The 17,004-nt window shown below is 46.6% G+C and overlaps 2 protein-coding genes across 4 annotated transcripts in view; one reads left to right on the top strand and one right to left on the bottom strand.

Moving 5' to 3' along the window:
- Positions 1-1,613: 1,613 nt before the first annotated feature.
- LOC101541634 (spliceosome-associated protein CWC15 homolog) lies at positions 1,614-2,733 on the bottom strand. The gene has a single exon (XM_004615580.2). The coding sequence runs from the start codon at positions 2,574-2,576 to the stop codon at positions 1,884-1,886; it is 693 nt and encodes a 230-aa protein (XP_004615637.1). The 5' UTR covers positions 2,577-2,733; the 3' UTR covers positions 1,614-1,883.
- A 164-nt stretch (positions 2,734-2,897) lies between these two features.
- Positions 2,898-17,004, top strand: part of PISD (phosphatidylserine decarboxylase) — a 40,553-nt gene continuing 26,446 nt past the window's right edge. For 2 of the 3 annotated variants that reach the window (XM_055146781.1, XM_012934295.2), the window contains exons 1-2: positions 2,898-2,977; positions 14,569-14,648. In XM_055146781.1, the coding sequence (XP_055002756.1) occupies positions 2,913-2,977; positions 14,569-14,648 (145 nt within the window). In that variant the 5' untranslated portion in view covers positions 2,898-2,912. Of the gene's footprint in view, positions 2,978-14,568; positions 14,649-17,004 lie in introns of those variants that run through there. The other variant, XM_055146782.1, reaches the window with a different exon arrangement.

Raw genomic sequence — 17,004 nt, 5'->3', positions numbered from 1 at the left:
GCATCCCATATGGTCCCCTGAGCACCAGCATGGGTAATTCCTGAGTGCAGAGCCAGGAGTGACCCCTGTGCATCATCAGGTTGACCCAAAAAGCAGAAAAAAAAAAGACAGGATGGATATAGAAAAAGCATGGGGCCAGAGGACTGAAGTTATTACAATAATATTTGATAGAGACAGTACATATTTCGTATTTATTGTCTTAAACCAACAATCATTGGAAGAACAGGGGCAAATATTTAGACATTTGCCTATATAGGCTAATTAACCAGGCTAAGCTTTTACATATCAAAGGGGATTAACATATCACATATTTGATATTACATATAAAAGGGGTTAATCCTATCTCTGAAAGATACATTTAAAAATATATGTATTTTAAAATATATATAACTGATGGAGCAGAAATCTCTAAAATGAATTACCTCAAAAGAACCTTCTTTTTTTTGTTGTTTTTGGGTCACACCCGGCGATGCACAGGGGTTACTCCTGGCTCTTCACTCAGGAATTACCCCTGGCAGTGCTCAGGGGACCATATGGGATGCTGGGATTACAACCCGGGTCGGCCGAGTGCAAGGCAAATGCCCTACCCGCTGTGCTATCGCTCCAGCCCCCAAAATAACCTTCTTTAGGAGAGGTAGCAGAGATTAAAAGAGGCTACAGGGGCCAGAGAGAGAGTACAGTGGATAAAGCTCTTGCCTTGGACATGCCAACCAAGTTTGATTCTCTGGCACCCTGTATTGTTCCCCAAGCACCGACAGGAGTGATCCCTAAGCAGAGCCAGGAATAAGCCCTGAGCAGCACCAGGAGTGACCCCTCTCCCCAAAAAAGTAGAGTTGTATTCATCCAATTTGGGGAACTAAAATTCAATCATACTACAGGCATCTTTTGGGGGAGCCAGAGACATAGTCAGCAGGTAAGGAGCTTGTCTTGCCTGCAACCAATGAGAGTTCGATCTCTGGCACCCCATGTGGTCCCCCAAGCCCTGCCAGGAGTGATCCCTGAGTACAGAGCCAGGAGTTAAGTCCTGAGCATAGCCAGATGTACCTTGCCCAGAAAAATAAAGCATATTTAGATCATGGGTCTTAGATTCAGAGATGCACATCCAAATTCTGACTTTTGTATTCACAGCAGTGCCTTTGAGAATGCTGCATAATCTCATTGACTCGGTTTTTCTATCTTTAAAATGAAGATTAGTTTTAGATCTAGCTGCCAGTCTCTAATCACTGCCTTTTAAAAAAGAAGAAAAAAAGGAGGAAAGTAGCAGACCAGGAATCTTTGCCGAGCATCATCACACCAAGGGCCTCATTTCCTAATTGCTTTTTGCGGCGATTTAATGCTGCCTGCCGCTACCATTAGAGCAATGAGAGAATCAGATCACACACAAGCAAAATGACCAGAAGAGACTCTGCCACATACGATGCCCAGAATGCTGAGTTATGGATACTCAGTTTACCCAGGAGTAAGGAACTTAGCTGAGTTTCTAGAATTCCAGACACTGGGTGACACAACTTTTCTAGGATATTCTGGAATGCAGACTACAAGGAAAGGTAACAGGAACCTCTGTGACAGCCCACATTTAACCACCACCACTCACATGTATCCAAACCAGCCTGGTAAGTCCTACATTTATTTATTTTTTATTTTATTTTTTACATTTATTTAATTTAGATCACGAAAGTATTTATTACAAGCAGATTTCCTTTCCCACGCTAAAAAAGAAAATACTCAAAGAAGCACTAGTAAAGAAAAAAAAAAAGCATCCGGGTATTACAATCAAGAAAGTCCATTCAGAGCCTGGCTGGGGTGGAAAACAGTCACCAAATAAAGTCAGAGCGATCGTTTACATTTTGCAGCCTTTAATGAAGCACATAAAACGGCAATAACTACTTAATGTATTTCTCCATGAACTTTTTGTGAAACTCGGACCGCAGCGTATCATTGACAAATCTTTTGTCTTTCTTCTGATCATCCACGCCTTTTGCACAGTTCTTGAAAACAACATCATCATCCCACCTCCTCTTAACTTTGAAGTTGCTCTGAGGCTGGGATGGGCCGGTGAGATTGAGGAGCGGGTTGCCGCTCAGAATATTTTCCATCCGAATCCTTTCTTCTTCAGCTTTTTGTTCTTGTTCCTTCCTGGCCTGCTCTTCAGCTCGTTCTTTTTTAATCTTGTCCAGTTCTGCAAGGAGAGCTGCAGTATCATCCTCATCGCTCTCCTCTTCAAAATCTTCATCTTCTTCCTCGTCGGTCAGAGGGTCGTCTGCGTCGAGGTTGGCGGCGGGGATCTGGTCTAAGCGGGGCTTCTTGGACACCGATGAGGAGGTGGTGCGTTCCCGGGTGGGGCGATCTCTGTTCTTCTCTCTGGCGGCGGCTCGCTCTCTCTCCTCCAGCTCTCTCCGGAAGTCGCGGCCCCGAAGCTCTTCCGGGGCATCCTGAGTGGTTTGTCTGTATTTTATCTTGGTATGAGAAGGGAGGTCTCTACTTGAATACTGCTTCGAGAGTTGGCTCAGATCCCCTTCTCCTTTCCCTCTCCCTCCTCTCGCAGGCTCAAACGTTGGCCTAGCCGCGGTTGTCATCTTTTAGGCTCTGTCCACCGCTCAGGCACCTCCGCCGACCGATCCCAGCCACCTTTCCCCAGTCTTGCTCAGACGGGACGACCGGCCGCGACCACCTGAAGTCCGCTAAGGTGCGACGCGTCAGCTTCCCGGCTCAGCCTGACGCTCCGGAAACAGGGCCTAAATTCAAAACTAGGCAGGGGATTGGGTGAGGCGCACCGAGGGGGTGGAGCTTTGTAGGCCTCGCCTACAGAGCTTCCATTTCTTATTGGCTCCCTGAGCTCTGGATTTGTGGCGTCATACGCGTGCGCCTCGCGAGCATAAGGGGGCGTGGCCCGCCGAGAAGGAGGAGACAAGATGGCGGCGTCCGTGGGAAAGTGGTGTCCGAGGTTGCTCCGCGGGGTCGCGCTGCGGCAAAGCAGGTACGGCCACGCGGAGAGGTCGCCAGAGGGTGGGCGGCGGCCTCGGCCGAACTGCGATCGGGATAGAGGAGGCGTTTCTCCGTGCATTTCTCTCCCGGGGGAGCACAATCCGGTGGAAACGGGAGTCACCTTCACCACGAGCTAGGGGAGCAGGTGCTCCTGCCGCCACGTAGGAATCTTCTGTTTTACTTAAGATTTGGCGTAAACTGCTTCACCTCGCTTCTCCCAGCTCAGTGTAAGCGCATCGGGGCAAAGGCGACGATGGCGAGGGTAACTAGAAAGCAGCCCAGGTGGAGTAGGCGGCGTGTCCACCACTAGCGTGGAGGTAGACCTGGGCGGGGGCGTCTCCCGCTCGGGAATTCGTGAGCCTGGAAGGGGCACCGTGATGTGGGAAGGGACCTGAGTGGAAGCCCCGTGACTTTAGCCTCAGAGCCTGACTCTTTGAAGCGCGGGGGTTGGGTTCGGTAATTTCGAAATGGTCTTTTGCGGCTTTGGGGTTATCCTGCTCGCGCCCTACTCTTGGGTTCTAGAACTGATAGAGACCGAGGGCTCATCTGTATCCAGCTCGTTCTTTTTGAAGTTGGCGAACTTGAAACCCTGAAAAAGCAGGAAGGGTCTTGTTTTCATTTCCCCCAGCTAATTAGTAGCAGAGTCAGGATTCGGACCTGAGTCCTTGTTTGCTCAGGCAAATAAGTTCCTTTTTCTTTGCCCCGAAGGCACTTTTAAATTTTTTTATTTTAATTCAGAAGCAGTCTGGGAACATTTTGGACTGTCGAAAATGTATCAAGATGTTAATTGTAGCCTTGATTCGGTGACTTCCTAGAGCCAAGGTTTGAGAGGTGCAGGGGTTTTTGTGCTTCAGAGATTCATTTTGCTAGTGTTCACCAAGGCTTGAGGCGTGACCAGAGGTCACTTAACTGTAATTTGGGGAAGTTAAAAAAGGATACTGAGTTAGAACAGAAACAGTCATTGACCCTTGCCATGAAAGCTTCACTGTCCCATCATGAACTTCTCAAATTGTGTGGCTCACTCCAGAAGAGGACTCTTCTGTGTAGTGGTAATTTCAGTTTTGGATGGGAAGGGCTTAATGATTTCAATGTTACTTCTAGGTTGGCTGTTTATGAGTCAGCCAAGGACTTATCTGAACTCTCAGGAGTTAGAAAGACTAAAAATAGTCACTTCTGAAGTGTGTATCTATCTATATACATGTAAAACAGATTTTATTTGGAGGTTTTTGAAGGGAAGGAGGAAGAGAAAGTGGGAGATGGTGAAGAGTAACGTGCTCAGGAGAGAGCCTCTACACACGTCCCAGCGTTAGACATGAAAGTACTCATCTCAAGATGGGAGATGCGGGCGACATATGTGCTTGGGCACCACATGTGCTTGGCCACGTGGGCACAAGCAGCACATGTTCCCTGGCAGCAGCATATGCGTGCCCTTCCTTTGTTCACGGTGACTTTTATAGGCTCTTCTCGGGTTGTCTTGGTCCAGAACATTTCTGGAGTCTTCTCGGGGCTGAATCAACTAAAGTTAATTGGATTCAGGGAGAGGTCCGAGGGTTTGAGGAACTCCATGGGGAGAGGTCCAATCTCCTCAAGGTCTGCTGAAGGTCTTATCAGGTCTTGTTTTCCATATCCACAGGGTGGATCAGCCTTAGAATTTTTGTTGACCTAGGTTTCATTGCCAAGGGCCTTTCCCTGTCTTATCTGCCTACTTCTTTTCCAGGAGTGTGGCACGGAATGGCACAGTGTTCTCACTCCCTCCCACTGGCTGTGATATAGTTTAAAATGGATGGGGGAGGGACTGTACTTTCTGCACCATCATTAAGGAAAGGAAAAGAGGGCTGGTCGGTAGAGTGCACGAACTATATCGAGTTGCAAAAAGTCCCCAAAAGACTTTTCTTCATATTTTTTAAGGGTAAAACGACATCTGTTTGTGAGGTATAGAAGAATGCCTCATTGAAGGGAACTTTTCCCAGGATTGGGTGATGTGTGACAGATGATAGAGAAAGCAGAATTTTTGGGTGATAAATTAGGGGCGATGTTTGATAAAAGATGAGGGTAGGGCCTGGAGCGAAAACACAGCAGGTAGGGTTTGGTTGACCCGGGCTCGATTCCCAACATCCCATATGGTCCCCCGAGCACTGCCAGGAGTAATTCCTGAGTGCATGAGCCAGGAGTAACCCCTGTGCATCACCAGGTGTGACCCAAAAAGCAAAAAAAAAAAAAAAAAGAGAGAGAGTAGATGCTTGTTAGAAATAGAGATTTCTCCTTGCTTACTTTTCCAAGCTGTGTTCTCGTCTTTCCCCTTGCTCCTCTTTCTCTCTCTCTCCCCTCAAATCTCTAAATTTCTTTCAGTTAGAACTCTTTCAGGGCCAGAGAGATAAGTACTGGGTGGAACGCTTGGCTTGCACTTGACCAACCTGGGTTTGATTTCTGGCATCATATATGGTTCCCTGAGCACTGCCAGGAGTGATTCCTGATTGCAGAGCGAGAAGTAGTCCTTGAGCATCGCTGGATATGGCCCCCAAACAAACAAAAAACCCTGTTATTTTGCCCAAAAAAGGGGAGAAGAAATGGGCAAGAGAAATGGTACAATGGGCAAGGCACTTGCTACTTGCTTGCATGCAGCTGACCCAGGTTCAGTCCCCAGGACCTCATATGGTTCCCTCAGTTCACCAGGTATGATCTCTGAGTGTATGGCCAGGAATGAGCCTAGAGCACTGTTGGATGTGGCCCAGAAAACATCTCACCCCCACCCCATGTTTCCCCCTCCCCCCAAAAAAAGTAAAGAAAAGAAATAGAAATTCTTGGGCTTGAATTAAGAGCTCAGGGAGAGCACTGGCGTGCCTGCCTTGCAGAGGCCCTGGGCTTAATTTCCGAACAATTGGGGTGGTCCTCAGCATGCTGGGTCCAAGCAGCAGCTGTTTAAGTATCACTGGGAGTATCTGTAGACCCCTGGAGTAGTGCTTCTTGGGGACCAAAAAAAAAAAAGTTTGGGAGAGATTCCCAGATACTTCACGCTCTGCCGGATTCAGCAGCTCTCGGCTCTCGCAGCCGTGCATCACTCCAGGTGCGGCAGGTTAGTCCCAGGTCAGGCCCAAACAGGCTTGGCATCTAGGGTGTGGCCACTTGTGCAATATTTTTCTTCAGATATACTTATGATATCCCTACCAGGAGGTGAAGACTGGGCAAGAAAGAAATTAAAAGATGTATATGAAGGGCCAGAGAGGTAGAACAGCGCTGACACGGTTGATGTGGGTATGATCCCCACCACCGTCCCCCCCCCCCACCCTACCCCCCCCAGTAGGAGTGCTAGGAATGATTGCTGAGAGCAGAGCCAGAGTCAGCCCTGAGCACCACTGGTGTGGTCCCAAAGCAAAACAAAAACCAAAAAAATTATATTTGGAATGGGCCTTTATTTGGGGAGGATGGGGCTTGGGCGCTGCTTTTTGTTCTGTATTGCATTCACTGCTGGTGCTGTTCGGAGGGACCTTGTGTGGTGTCAGAGAGCCAGCCTGCCTGCAAGCACATTAAACCCTGTCCCTCTGCCTCCCTGGGTTTTTCGCTTAAAGAGCGAGGAAACTCTCAGTATGTATGGGATGAAGTCTTCAGCAATCTGCCTGTTTGTTTCGTTCATTTTTATTTATTTATTTTATTTTATTTTATTTTGCTTTTTCGGTCACACCTGGCGATGCACAGGGGTTACTTCTGGTTTTGTACTCAGGAATTATTCCTGGCGGTGCTCAGGGGACTATATGGGATGCTGGGAATCGAACTTCGGTCGGCCGCGTGCAAGGCAAACGCCCTACCCGCTGTGCTATCACTCCAGCCCCCTGTTTTGTTCATTTTTAGAACTTTCACTAGTTTAGAAAGCAGACGAGGGGGCTGGAACAATAGTACAGTGGGTAGGGCGCTCGCCTTGCATGCACCTGACATGGGTTTGATCCCTGGCATCCATATTGTCCCCTGAGCACCACAGGATAGATGTAAGGACTGTAGTTAAAAGTTACTGCCAGGAATGACACTAAAGATGTTTTTTCTGCTGGGGCTGGAGAGAGTACAGTGGGTAGGGTGCTTGCCTTGCACACGCCCGACCGGGTCTGATCCCTGACATCCCACCCATATGGTTCTCCAAACACCACCAGGAATACTTCTTGACTGCAGAGCCAGGAGTAACTCCTGAGCATTGCTGTTTGTGGCCAAAAAACAAATAAAAAAGATCGATTTCTATGTATAACAGTGTAGCTCCAGGCCTGTGACCTCCCGGAGTGTGCCAGCTGAGTATCAGCTCCGGTGCTTGCAGTATGTTAATATGGGACTAGTTGTTAGGCAGCTGAGCTTAGAGTTCTATGTGATTGAATTACGCCTAGTGACAACAGTCCTGTTTGTTTTCACTGTGAAGAAACTGAGGCTTGGAATTAGATATTTACCAAGTTCACCCACAGCATGGCTCTGAGTCACATGAGTAGACCAGTAAATGGCTGTACTTGGGGGTCACATGATCAGGCTTGAGTGCCTAAATGTGGGCTTTAGTCACCTATTTGCTGGATGTCCACATAAGTTTATAGTGTAGAAGGGGGCAGAGAATACAGTGAGACCGAAATTCAGAGAGAAGACCAAGGATACAGACAGTAAAGACATTGGTCAGTAGACTGTTGCAGGTAGGCGAAAGTGTGATAAAGAAAATGAAAGAAAGTTGTAGAATGCTGAAGATGGGCGAGCTCTAGGGCATAGGGGGGTTCAGAAAAAGCAAACTGAGGAGGACACATTTGAGCATGGAATGAAGAGGGAACTGCATTAGAAAGTTGTGCCTGTTTGCTAGAGCAAATAGCAAAGAAAGTTGAAAGCAGGTTTGGGTGTAGTGCACTCAAGGAGTCATTGTATCACAGTGCTATTACTGTCATCCCATTGCTCATCAATTTGCTCGAGCGGGCACCAGTAACGTCTCCATTGTGAGACTTGTTGTTACTGTTTTTGGCATATCAAATACGCCACAGATAGCTTGCCAGGCTCTGTTGTGTGGGCGAGATACTCTTGGTAGCTTGCCGGGCTCTCCAAGAGGGACGGAGGAATCGAACCTGGGTAATGGTAAGAAAGACAAAGTTTTAGGAAATACGGGAAGGGCCTGAAAGCTATGGGAGACTTTATTGGGGGGTTAGACAGTGTTTGAGCCACACTTGATGATGCTCAGGGGTCACTCCAGAACTGTTCAGGGACCATGTAAGTGCTGAGGATAGAAACTGGACTTCCTGCATGCAAAGCATGCAACTCAACTATTTGGTCGGTGCAGTTATGGGAGACTTTGACAAGGGAGTTATATGCGAGATATAAATATCTGAATGTCAAGCCTAGAGGCCTAAATATAAAACAAAAATGGAATAAATCTGGGGCCTTTTCAAAGGGTTTGGGTCGGAAGGCCAGAGTAACTCTGAGATCGACTGCCTGCACTGCAGGCCCAAGGCCAGGATGCCTGACACTGGCTGACATGCTGCGTATGACCCCAGGGGCAGTGACATTGAGGAGCTTTGGTGTGCCCACAACTATGGGCCAGTCTACTAATCCTAACAAAAAAGGGAGAAAAAATAGTAAGGGAGGGGCTGAAGCAATAGCACAGCGGGTAGGGCGTTTGCCTTGGACGCGGCCGACCCGGGTTCGATTCCCAGCATCCTATATGGTCCCCTGAGCACCGTCAGGGGTAATTCCTGAGGCAAAAGCCAGGAGTAACCCCTATGCATCGCTGGGTGTGACCCAAAAAGCAGAAAAAGAAAAGGTAAGGGAGTCAGGGTTCATATACAACTTATTTGCCGGTTAAGAGATAAAGAAAATTAAAGGTAACAACTGCAGTCACTTTTGTTCGGTCTTAAGGGTCAAGGGATTTCAATCAAAGGGCTAGTGCACATGTTTTGCACAAGGGAAGCCCCTAGGGCTTTTTCTGGCACCTTAGGTCCCCACAAGCACCATAGGGAGAAAACCCTTTCTGGCAAACTGGGAATAACCAGCGATCTACTGGGGTGGCCCAAGAAACAAATGAACAAAAAATCAGGATAGCATTAAAGTAATTACAATACAAATGTTAAGAGCTACAGACAACAGAACTCTGATAGCAGGTGTTTTATTGGAACAATACAGACGTGAATATAAAACAAACTAAATGCAGAAAAAGCAAGGTGAAACATGCAGTTTGCCAAAATATCAGTACACAGTACTTACTCAAGGAGTATCAAGAGGAATAACAGAATGCAGAGTGAAAACAGGACTTCTGAGAGGTCAGCAGGGGCCTCTTACATAGGGGCTGGTCTGTTCTGGAAAGCTCACTGACTGTTTTTGTGGGAGAATAGGTGGAGGGCCAGGAGTAGAAGCAGGAAGAAATCTGATAAAATAGCTTGGGCCAGGGGCTGGAGAGATAGATAGTATAGTGGGTAGGGTACTTGCCTTGTATGTGCCTGATACAGATTTGATTCGTGGCATCCCATATGATACCTTGAGTACTGCCAGGAATAATTTCTGAGTGCAGATCGAGGAGTAACTCAGAAGCATCTCCTGGTGTGATACCCCTCACAACATCAACAAAAAAATAAGGCAGATATGGATATATTTTGTTGGTAGTCTTCCTGCCTTGCTCAGTGGGTTGAAAAGTGAAGGACATAAGAACGAGTCTTGGGGCTCTTGTGCGTTTACGTGACTGTAGTTCCTTCTGAGGTGCTTTATCTCAGAGTTTTAGTGACTTACTGCAATAAAAGTTGATTTCTTGCTCATAAATGCCCCATTGGGCCTCTCTGGATGACAGGACAATAGTGATCAGTCTCTCCTGCCTCCTTTGTATTTGCATCAAGCAGACTGTAAGAGAAAAGGCCAGATGTTGGGTGTCTGGGAAGCCTGAATGGGCCGAGACTTGGTTACAGCTCAGTTCTGTGGCCAAACCCAGTAAGTAGCAAGGGGTTCTGAGTGCCCGGAAAGAAGAGTTGGTACACATATGATTAGTCTTCACCACAGGTGCACAACTCTGGGAGAGAAGCAGAATGAGGCGAGGGTGAGGAATTCCATTTTGGAGAACTTGTTTTAAGATGAAATGAGTGGATGTGAAGGAGCAGTGAGGGAGTGAATCATCAGTCTGGTGCTATTTAAAGCCTTGGGACTGGAAGGGCATCTTTTAGAAGAGAGCTTGAGAGAGAACAACATCCAGTTCCGGACCAGCTCTTCAGGTTTTGGGTCAGGAAGCAAAGGAGAATGCGGAAAGGAGTTTGAGGAGCAGAGAGGTAGGGAGGAAATCAGCACCTAGGAAGCTGGGTGAGGATCGGCGTGTTAAGAAAGGGATCCCCTGTGCTGAATGCTGCCGAGAGGTCAGAGAACATGAAGCCCAAACGGTGGTTGGTGACTTTGACAAGAGGTGAGGCGGTAGGGGAGAAAGGCCTTGGTTAGGTAGAGGGGCTGGAGCAATTGTATAGCAGGTAGGGCACTTACCTTGCATGGGCTGAGCTGGGTTCAATCCCTGGCATCCCTGGGTCCCCTGAGCACTGAGCCAGGAATAAATCCTGAGACCTCTGGGTGTGGCCCCAAAATAAGCAAACGAAAATGCAAAGGGAGATTGATAGAATGGGGGAGAGGGGGAAGTAGGGATTGCCATGAACAGAACCCTTCTTATTTACTTTTGGAGGGTAGCCCCTGGTTCTGTGCTCAGGGGCCACACTTGGAGGTGCTTGGGAGATCATCTGCGGTACCGGGATTTATTGTTACAGCAGCGTGCTAGGCAAGTGTCTTAATCTCTGTACTACCTCTTGCCCCCGAGCTTTGTGTACTTTTATTTTATTGGGGGGAGGGGGCCTGGGCCACTCTGAACTCAGGGCTTACTCTTGGTTGTGCTCTCAGGAATTGACTTGGGGGACCATCATCATCCCATTGATCATCGAATTTCTTGAGCGGTCTCAGTAATATCTCCATTCGTCCTAGCCCTGAGATTTTATTATTTATTTATTTATTGCTTTTTTGGGTCACACCTGGCGATGCACAGGGGTTACTCCTGGCTCTGCACTCAGGAATCACCCCTGGCCGTGCTCAGGGGACCATATGGGATGCTGGGATTTGAACCCGGATCGGCCACGTGCAAGGCAAACGTCCTACCCGCTGTGCTATCTCTCCAGCCCCAAGCCCTGAGATTTTAGAATCCTCTCTTTACTCATCCTTTCCAATGGTGCCGTATTGGAGGCTCTTTAAGGGTCAGGGGAATGAGACCCATCATTGTTACTGGTTTTGGCATATGAATACGCCACGGGGAGTTTGCAAGGCTCTCCCATGTGGGCAGGAAGCTCTCAGTAGTTGCAGGTTCTCCGAGAGGGAGAACTAGGCTATAAGATGTCTTTCGGGAGCTTGGTTTTATAGTCTCTGGATGTTGGCCGTTGGTGGGCACCGGGGGCAGTCCCTGGGTGTGACCACCTAGCTACTGGAAAATGGGGAATCTGGGCGGAAGAGGCCCAGTCCTGATCCAAGCAGGCTTGGAGGTCTCAGCCCCGGGTCCCACACACCGGGTCCCTCTGCCGGTTCCTTCATGCGTGAGGCTCGTCCAGACATGTGGAGAGGGCCTTGAGCATGGCTGTGGCTGGGCTCTGGAGGTCTTCAGCCAAGGGAGCTCTGCTCGGGGTGGGGAGGGAAACTGAAACCCACTCCCTCCGAGGGGCCCCGGTGAAAACAGCCAGGCGCAGGGGCAAGAGACTCTCTTGGGGGACCATATGGGGATGAAAGGGAATGAACCCAGTTGGTCGTGTGCATGGCAGGTGCCTTATCTGCTGTACTGTCTCTCCAGCCTTCTTGCCAGAGTTCTCTTTACATGTAGTTTGTGCGCCCATGATTGAATGCGGGCATCACCTGCTGGGCATGTGCATTACCGCTGAGCCACGTCTCTGGCCTGACATAGTTGTGCCTAGTGGGTGCATTCTTCCAGTCTTGAACAGAGTAGAGAGCATAGAGTGCTCTCAGGCAGAGGTGTGAGGGGCGACCGCGCATGAGCAGAACCAACAAGGTAGGTGTCAGATATCCTGTTCAGTCGATAAGCAACTGGACTTCCTCCTGGCCCCTTCCTCCATGCCTTATTCAACTCTGCAGGCTTTCTCGTAGCGCACAGATCCTTGTTAATTCTGAAACACAGTACAGCAGTGATCGGCTCCAACAATGCTCCCTTTAGTCGGTGTTTGCACGACCTGACCTATTTCTGAAGCAGGGTTTAAGGCTTTAACTTTGATAGTGGGGCTGTCAGTCTAAGAGAAGCGTGTCATCCCGTTGCTCATCGATTTGTTCAAGCGGGCACCAGTAACGTCTCATTGAGAGACTTATTGTTACTGTTTTTGGAATATCTAATACGCACGGGTAGCTTGCCAGACTCTGCCGAAGAGAAACGTTGTTCATCGGATAAAACATATCCTTCTTTGTTAGTGGTTGTACATCTGACTGGCTTTACAGGTGGTGATTAAGAAAAGATTGGGCTTGTATGTTTCCTCCATACAGATTTCTTTGTCCGAGGGACAGTCAAGTTTCTCATTAGCCATATTTGCACTGTGCTTTATGTGAGGCAGTGTTTATTTTTTAATTTCTATAGATAGTTTTTTTAATTTTGCTATTTTTTTCTTTTTTGGTCACACCCTCACACCCTGTGGTGCTCACAGCTTACTCGGACTGTTTTCAGGGATACTCCTAGTGGTGCTGGGGAGTCACCCCGGGTTTGTGATATGCATGGCAAGTATCTTTCCTGCTGTGCCACCTCTCCAGCCTTTGAGGCAGTGTTTAACTCACGGAAATTTCATGCAAATTATGAAGTCCTTAAATGTGATAATATTATAGGACATCTGTGTAAGAAATAACTAGCTTTTGATAAACCAGGTAAATACATGAAAGTTGTAAATGCAGTTTTACTTTCCACGAAAATAACAGTTTTGACTTTTATAATTATTACTTCAGTCATCAAAATGGGTGCTGGAGGTCAAACCTAGGTTAATCCTAAGCCACAAGGCAAGTGCCCTACCCACTGTACCATCTCTCCATGACACCCCTCCCTCCATCCCATCATCAAGGAAAAAATTATTCATTGATAAAGATACACATATATTTTAGGGTCAGAGTGATTGTACAGTGCGTAGGGCCTTGCACTCTGCCAACCGGGCATCCCGTTTGGGCCCCCAGTCCTCACCAGGAGCACAGAGCCAAGATAAGTCCTAGCACTGCTAGATGTGGCATGAAAGCAAGATGTTTCTTTATATTTCAGGACAGTATTTGGGGAGTATGTCAACTGAATTGAAAACATTGTATTGTGGGGAGGACAGAGTTATAGTACATGGGTGGGCGCTTGCCTTGCGTGCAGCTGACCTGGGTTTCATCCCTAACACTTCATATGGGCTCTTTCCTTAAGAAAAGAAAAAAAAAAGAAGGAAGAAAATAATGTTGGGACTGCAGAGATAGTGCAACCTTGTACACAGCCAACCAGATTGGATCCCCAGCATCCCACATGGTCCCTGGAACACTGCCAGGAGTGACTTTTTTTTTTTTTTCTTTTTGGGTCATACCCAGCAATGCACAGGGGTTACTCCTGGCTTATGCACTTAGGAATTACTCCTGGCGGTGCTTAGGGGACCATATGGGATGCTGGGAATTGAACCCGGGTCAGTTGTGTGCAAGGCAAATTCCCTACCTGCTGTGCTGTCAGTCCAGCCCCTGCCAGGAGTGATTTCTGAGGAGAGAGCCAAAAGTAACCCCAAGCATGCCCATCCCCCCTCCAAAAAAAGAAAAAATCAGAATGTTTGCTTTTTGATTAAGGGGTGCTCCAATGTTTAACTGAAAGGTTTTTAATGCTTGTTAAGAGTAATTCATGACCATTGTCTGATTGCCTGGGTGAAGAAGAAGCAAAGAAGAGGAAAGAACTGAGTCTGAAATAATATTCATGTGAGAGAGAAGGCTCAAGAGCTGGAGCACAGCCTTTGATACAGGAGTCCTGGGTTTGATCTCTGGCACCAGGATTTGATCTCTGGGTTTGATCTCTGGTCCCATACATTCCAGGAGCAAACTGATGCATTGCCGGGACTGGCTCCAAATCCCCCCAAAATATTTTCTCAGAGTTTAAAGCAATGAAAATGGTTATCTCTCACCTCAGGAAGCTTGAAACCTATTTGCTCTGTCAAAGGATATTATGTTGCCACAGAAAATAGCAATAGAAGATTCAAAAATTCTAAACCTTCCTGACTTAAAACGTTGGTTTCTGTTGGTTTTTGCCCCATGCACATTTAAAATTTTAGCCATCTTAATAGGTTTTTTAAATGAGTAAGGACTAGATGTTTACATGATATATATAGCTCCACTTGTGGTATAGAAGCATATGGCTTTGTGGAACAATGTTGGCTTCACTGCTAATTAAATAAATTGTTTAATCTTTCCCCCATAAGAACATTTCTTATATAACCACATTACAGAGGCCAAGCCAGGAAGTGAATACTGATGCAGTTATTAAATCTATTTTAAAATGTGACTGTGTTCACATTTTGTCCATTGTGCCCCTGTTTTTTAATTAAGTTGAAGGAAGATATTTGATATTTCCTTTTTTCTTGATTCTAGCCTCCTCTGCTGCGAACACACTGCCCAGAACCGTTTGCTGCAGTCCATGAGGAAGGTGCCTCTCAGAGCCTTTTCCACAAGTAAGTAGCAGTTGAGGGTGTGGTGCTCGCTCTTGCTGTGCCTCGCCTGATCAGCAGCAAATCAGGAGAAACTTGTTAGTGTTTCTGGGTTGTTGTGAGGATGGAATAAAATAGTACCTGGAGTGGGTTGGGGTGGGTGTAGAGTGGGTGAGGTGCCTGCCGTGCACACTGCCAAATATGGTCCCTGAGTCCTGCCAAGAGTGATCCCTAATTGCAGAGCTAGGAATAAGCCCTGAGCGCAGCCAGGTGTAGCCCCAAAGCAAAACAAAAATAGTACCTCTAGAGGGCCTGGCATATAATTATTATTGAAGTCTTGTCTCTTAATGCCTCATCTCTTTTACTGACTGCATAGTGCTTGATTATAGGAGCATACCATATGTAAAGTGTTCTTGTCGTTTTCTACTACAGACAGTTCTATAGTTACATGATCTTTGTCATCTTCAGGATCAGTTTGTGTTAGAGGAATCATTGATCAAAGGGTTTATGAATTTTGCCGATTTTTGGGCCAAATTAGTCTTCCAAGAGGGTTGTTGCAGTTTATACTCATGAGCCAGGAGTACTCGTAAGTATATCAGTTTCCTACACTCTCACCCACTTATTGGGTTGGAAACTTTAATTTTTTCAGAAAGTGTCTTTTTAACCTGTCAGAAGTAGATTATTATCATTTTAATGTATTTTGATTTGGGGACCACTTCTGATGTTGTTCAGGGGTGATTGATTCGTGGCAGTGCTTAAGGGACCATATGTGGTTCCAGGGATCTGGGTCATCTGCATACAAGGCAAGTGCCTTAACCCTTTTTTTTTTTTTTTTTTTTCTTTTTGGGTCACACCTGGCGATGCACAGGGGTTACTCCTGGCTCTGCACTCAGGAATTACCCCTGGCAGTGCTCAGGGGACCATATGGGATGCTGGGATTCGAACCCGGGTTGGCCGCGTGCAAGGCAAACGCCCTACCCGCTGTGCTATCACTCCAGCCCCGCAAGTGCCTTAACCCTTGTGCTATCTCTCTGACCTCTAGAGGCAGATTATTTAATGAGTGTCAAGGTTGGACTAGAGAGATGGTGCAGCAGGTAGGGCACTTTTCTTGCTTGTGGCTGACCTGGATTCCATCCCAGTCTCCTAGGCACCGGAAGGAGTGACCCCTGAACATCACTGGTTATGGCCGTGCCCCCCCCCCCAAAAAAAAGTATAAAGTTGGCCCAGTAATTCTGCCCTTGAGCATGGAAGTAAAAACATAGGAATACACAAAACCTGTAAATCAATGTTCAATTTCAACATTACTCATTATAGCTCAAAAAAGAAATAATTCAGTGTTCATCCACTGAAGAATAAATAAAATGTGGTAAACCCACACTTTATCAGAGGAATAAAGTCTTGACATAGGGTACAACTCATAAGCATTGAGCACTGCTGGGTGTGGCCCAAAACCAACACCAGCCAAACAAAAATATTAATGATAATATTAACAAAACAAAATAAAGGTTGCCTAGAAAAAAATATTAGGAGGTAGAAGTGATTCATGCCATCCGTACCTGGTCACTGTGTATTTCTATGCTTTTACTTCCACGCTCAAGGACAGAATTACTGGGCCAACTTGGTACTTAATGTCTTGAGGAACTAGCAGACATTTTCAAACTGGCTGCCCCATTTTACAGTTTCACTAGGAGAATGTAAGGGAACAGATTTCACATCCTTGCCAATGCTTGTCTTTTTTTTTTTTTCTTCACTAACACCATTCTACTGTGTGTGAAGTTGTATCTCTACAGATTGGATTTCTCGTTTTTCTAATAATGCAGTGTGAGTTCGCTTTGTCTGCTGTAACAATGTGCCTAGTCTAAACAGAGTTTATTCTCTCAGACTTTCAGAGTGGGGTCCAAGATTATGGCATCACACTGCTTCCTTCTGAGGGCTCGGTGGGAGAATCTGTTTTCTGCCTTGGTTGGTTCTAGCAGTTTGTTGGCATTCTTTGGCTTCCTTGACCATCAGTGGTACCCTCATTTCCACCTTCATCTTCACACAACATTCTCCTTGGTCTTGTCTGTAACTAGATAGTCCCTTTCTTGGTTTGTTTTTGGGTCACACCCAGTGATACTCAGGAGTTAATCCTGGTGGTGCTCAGGGGACGGTAAGGGATGCTCTGGATCAACGCAGATCAACTGTGCAAGGCAGATGCCCTACCCACTGTACTTTCTCTCTGCCCCGATAGTCCTTATAAAGTACACTATTCACACTGGGTTAGAGTGCCTTTATTATTTATTTATTTTACATTAAAAATTCTTTTTTATTTAATTTTTTTTCTAATTTTATTTATTTATTTTTTAATTAGTGGGTCACCGTGAGGGTTCAGTTACAAAAT

The sequence above is a fragment of the Sorex araneus genome, chromosome 9 (genome assembly GCF_027595985.1).
Source record: "Sorex araneus isolate mSorAra2 chromosome 9, mSorAra2.pri, whole genome shotgun sequence".
In the NCBI taxonomy this organism is placed as follows: domain Eukaryota; kingdom Metazoa; phylum Chordata; class Mammalia; order Eulipotyphla; family Soricidae; genus Sorex; species Sorex araneus.
This window is presented reverse-complemented; position numbering and strand designations above follow the sequence as displayed.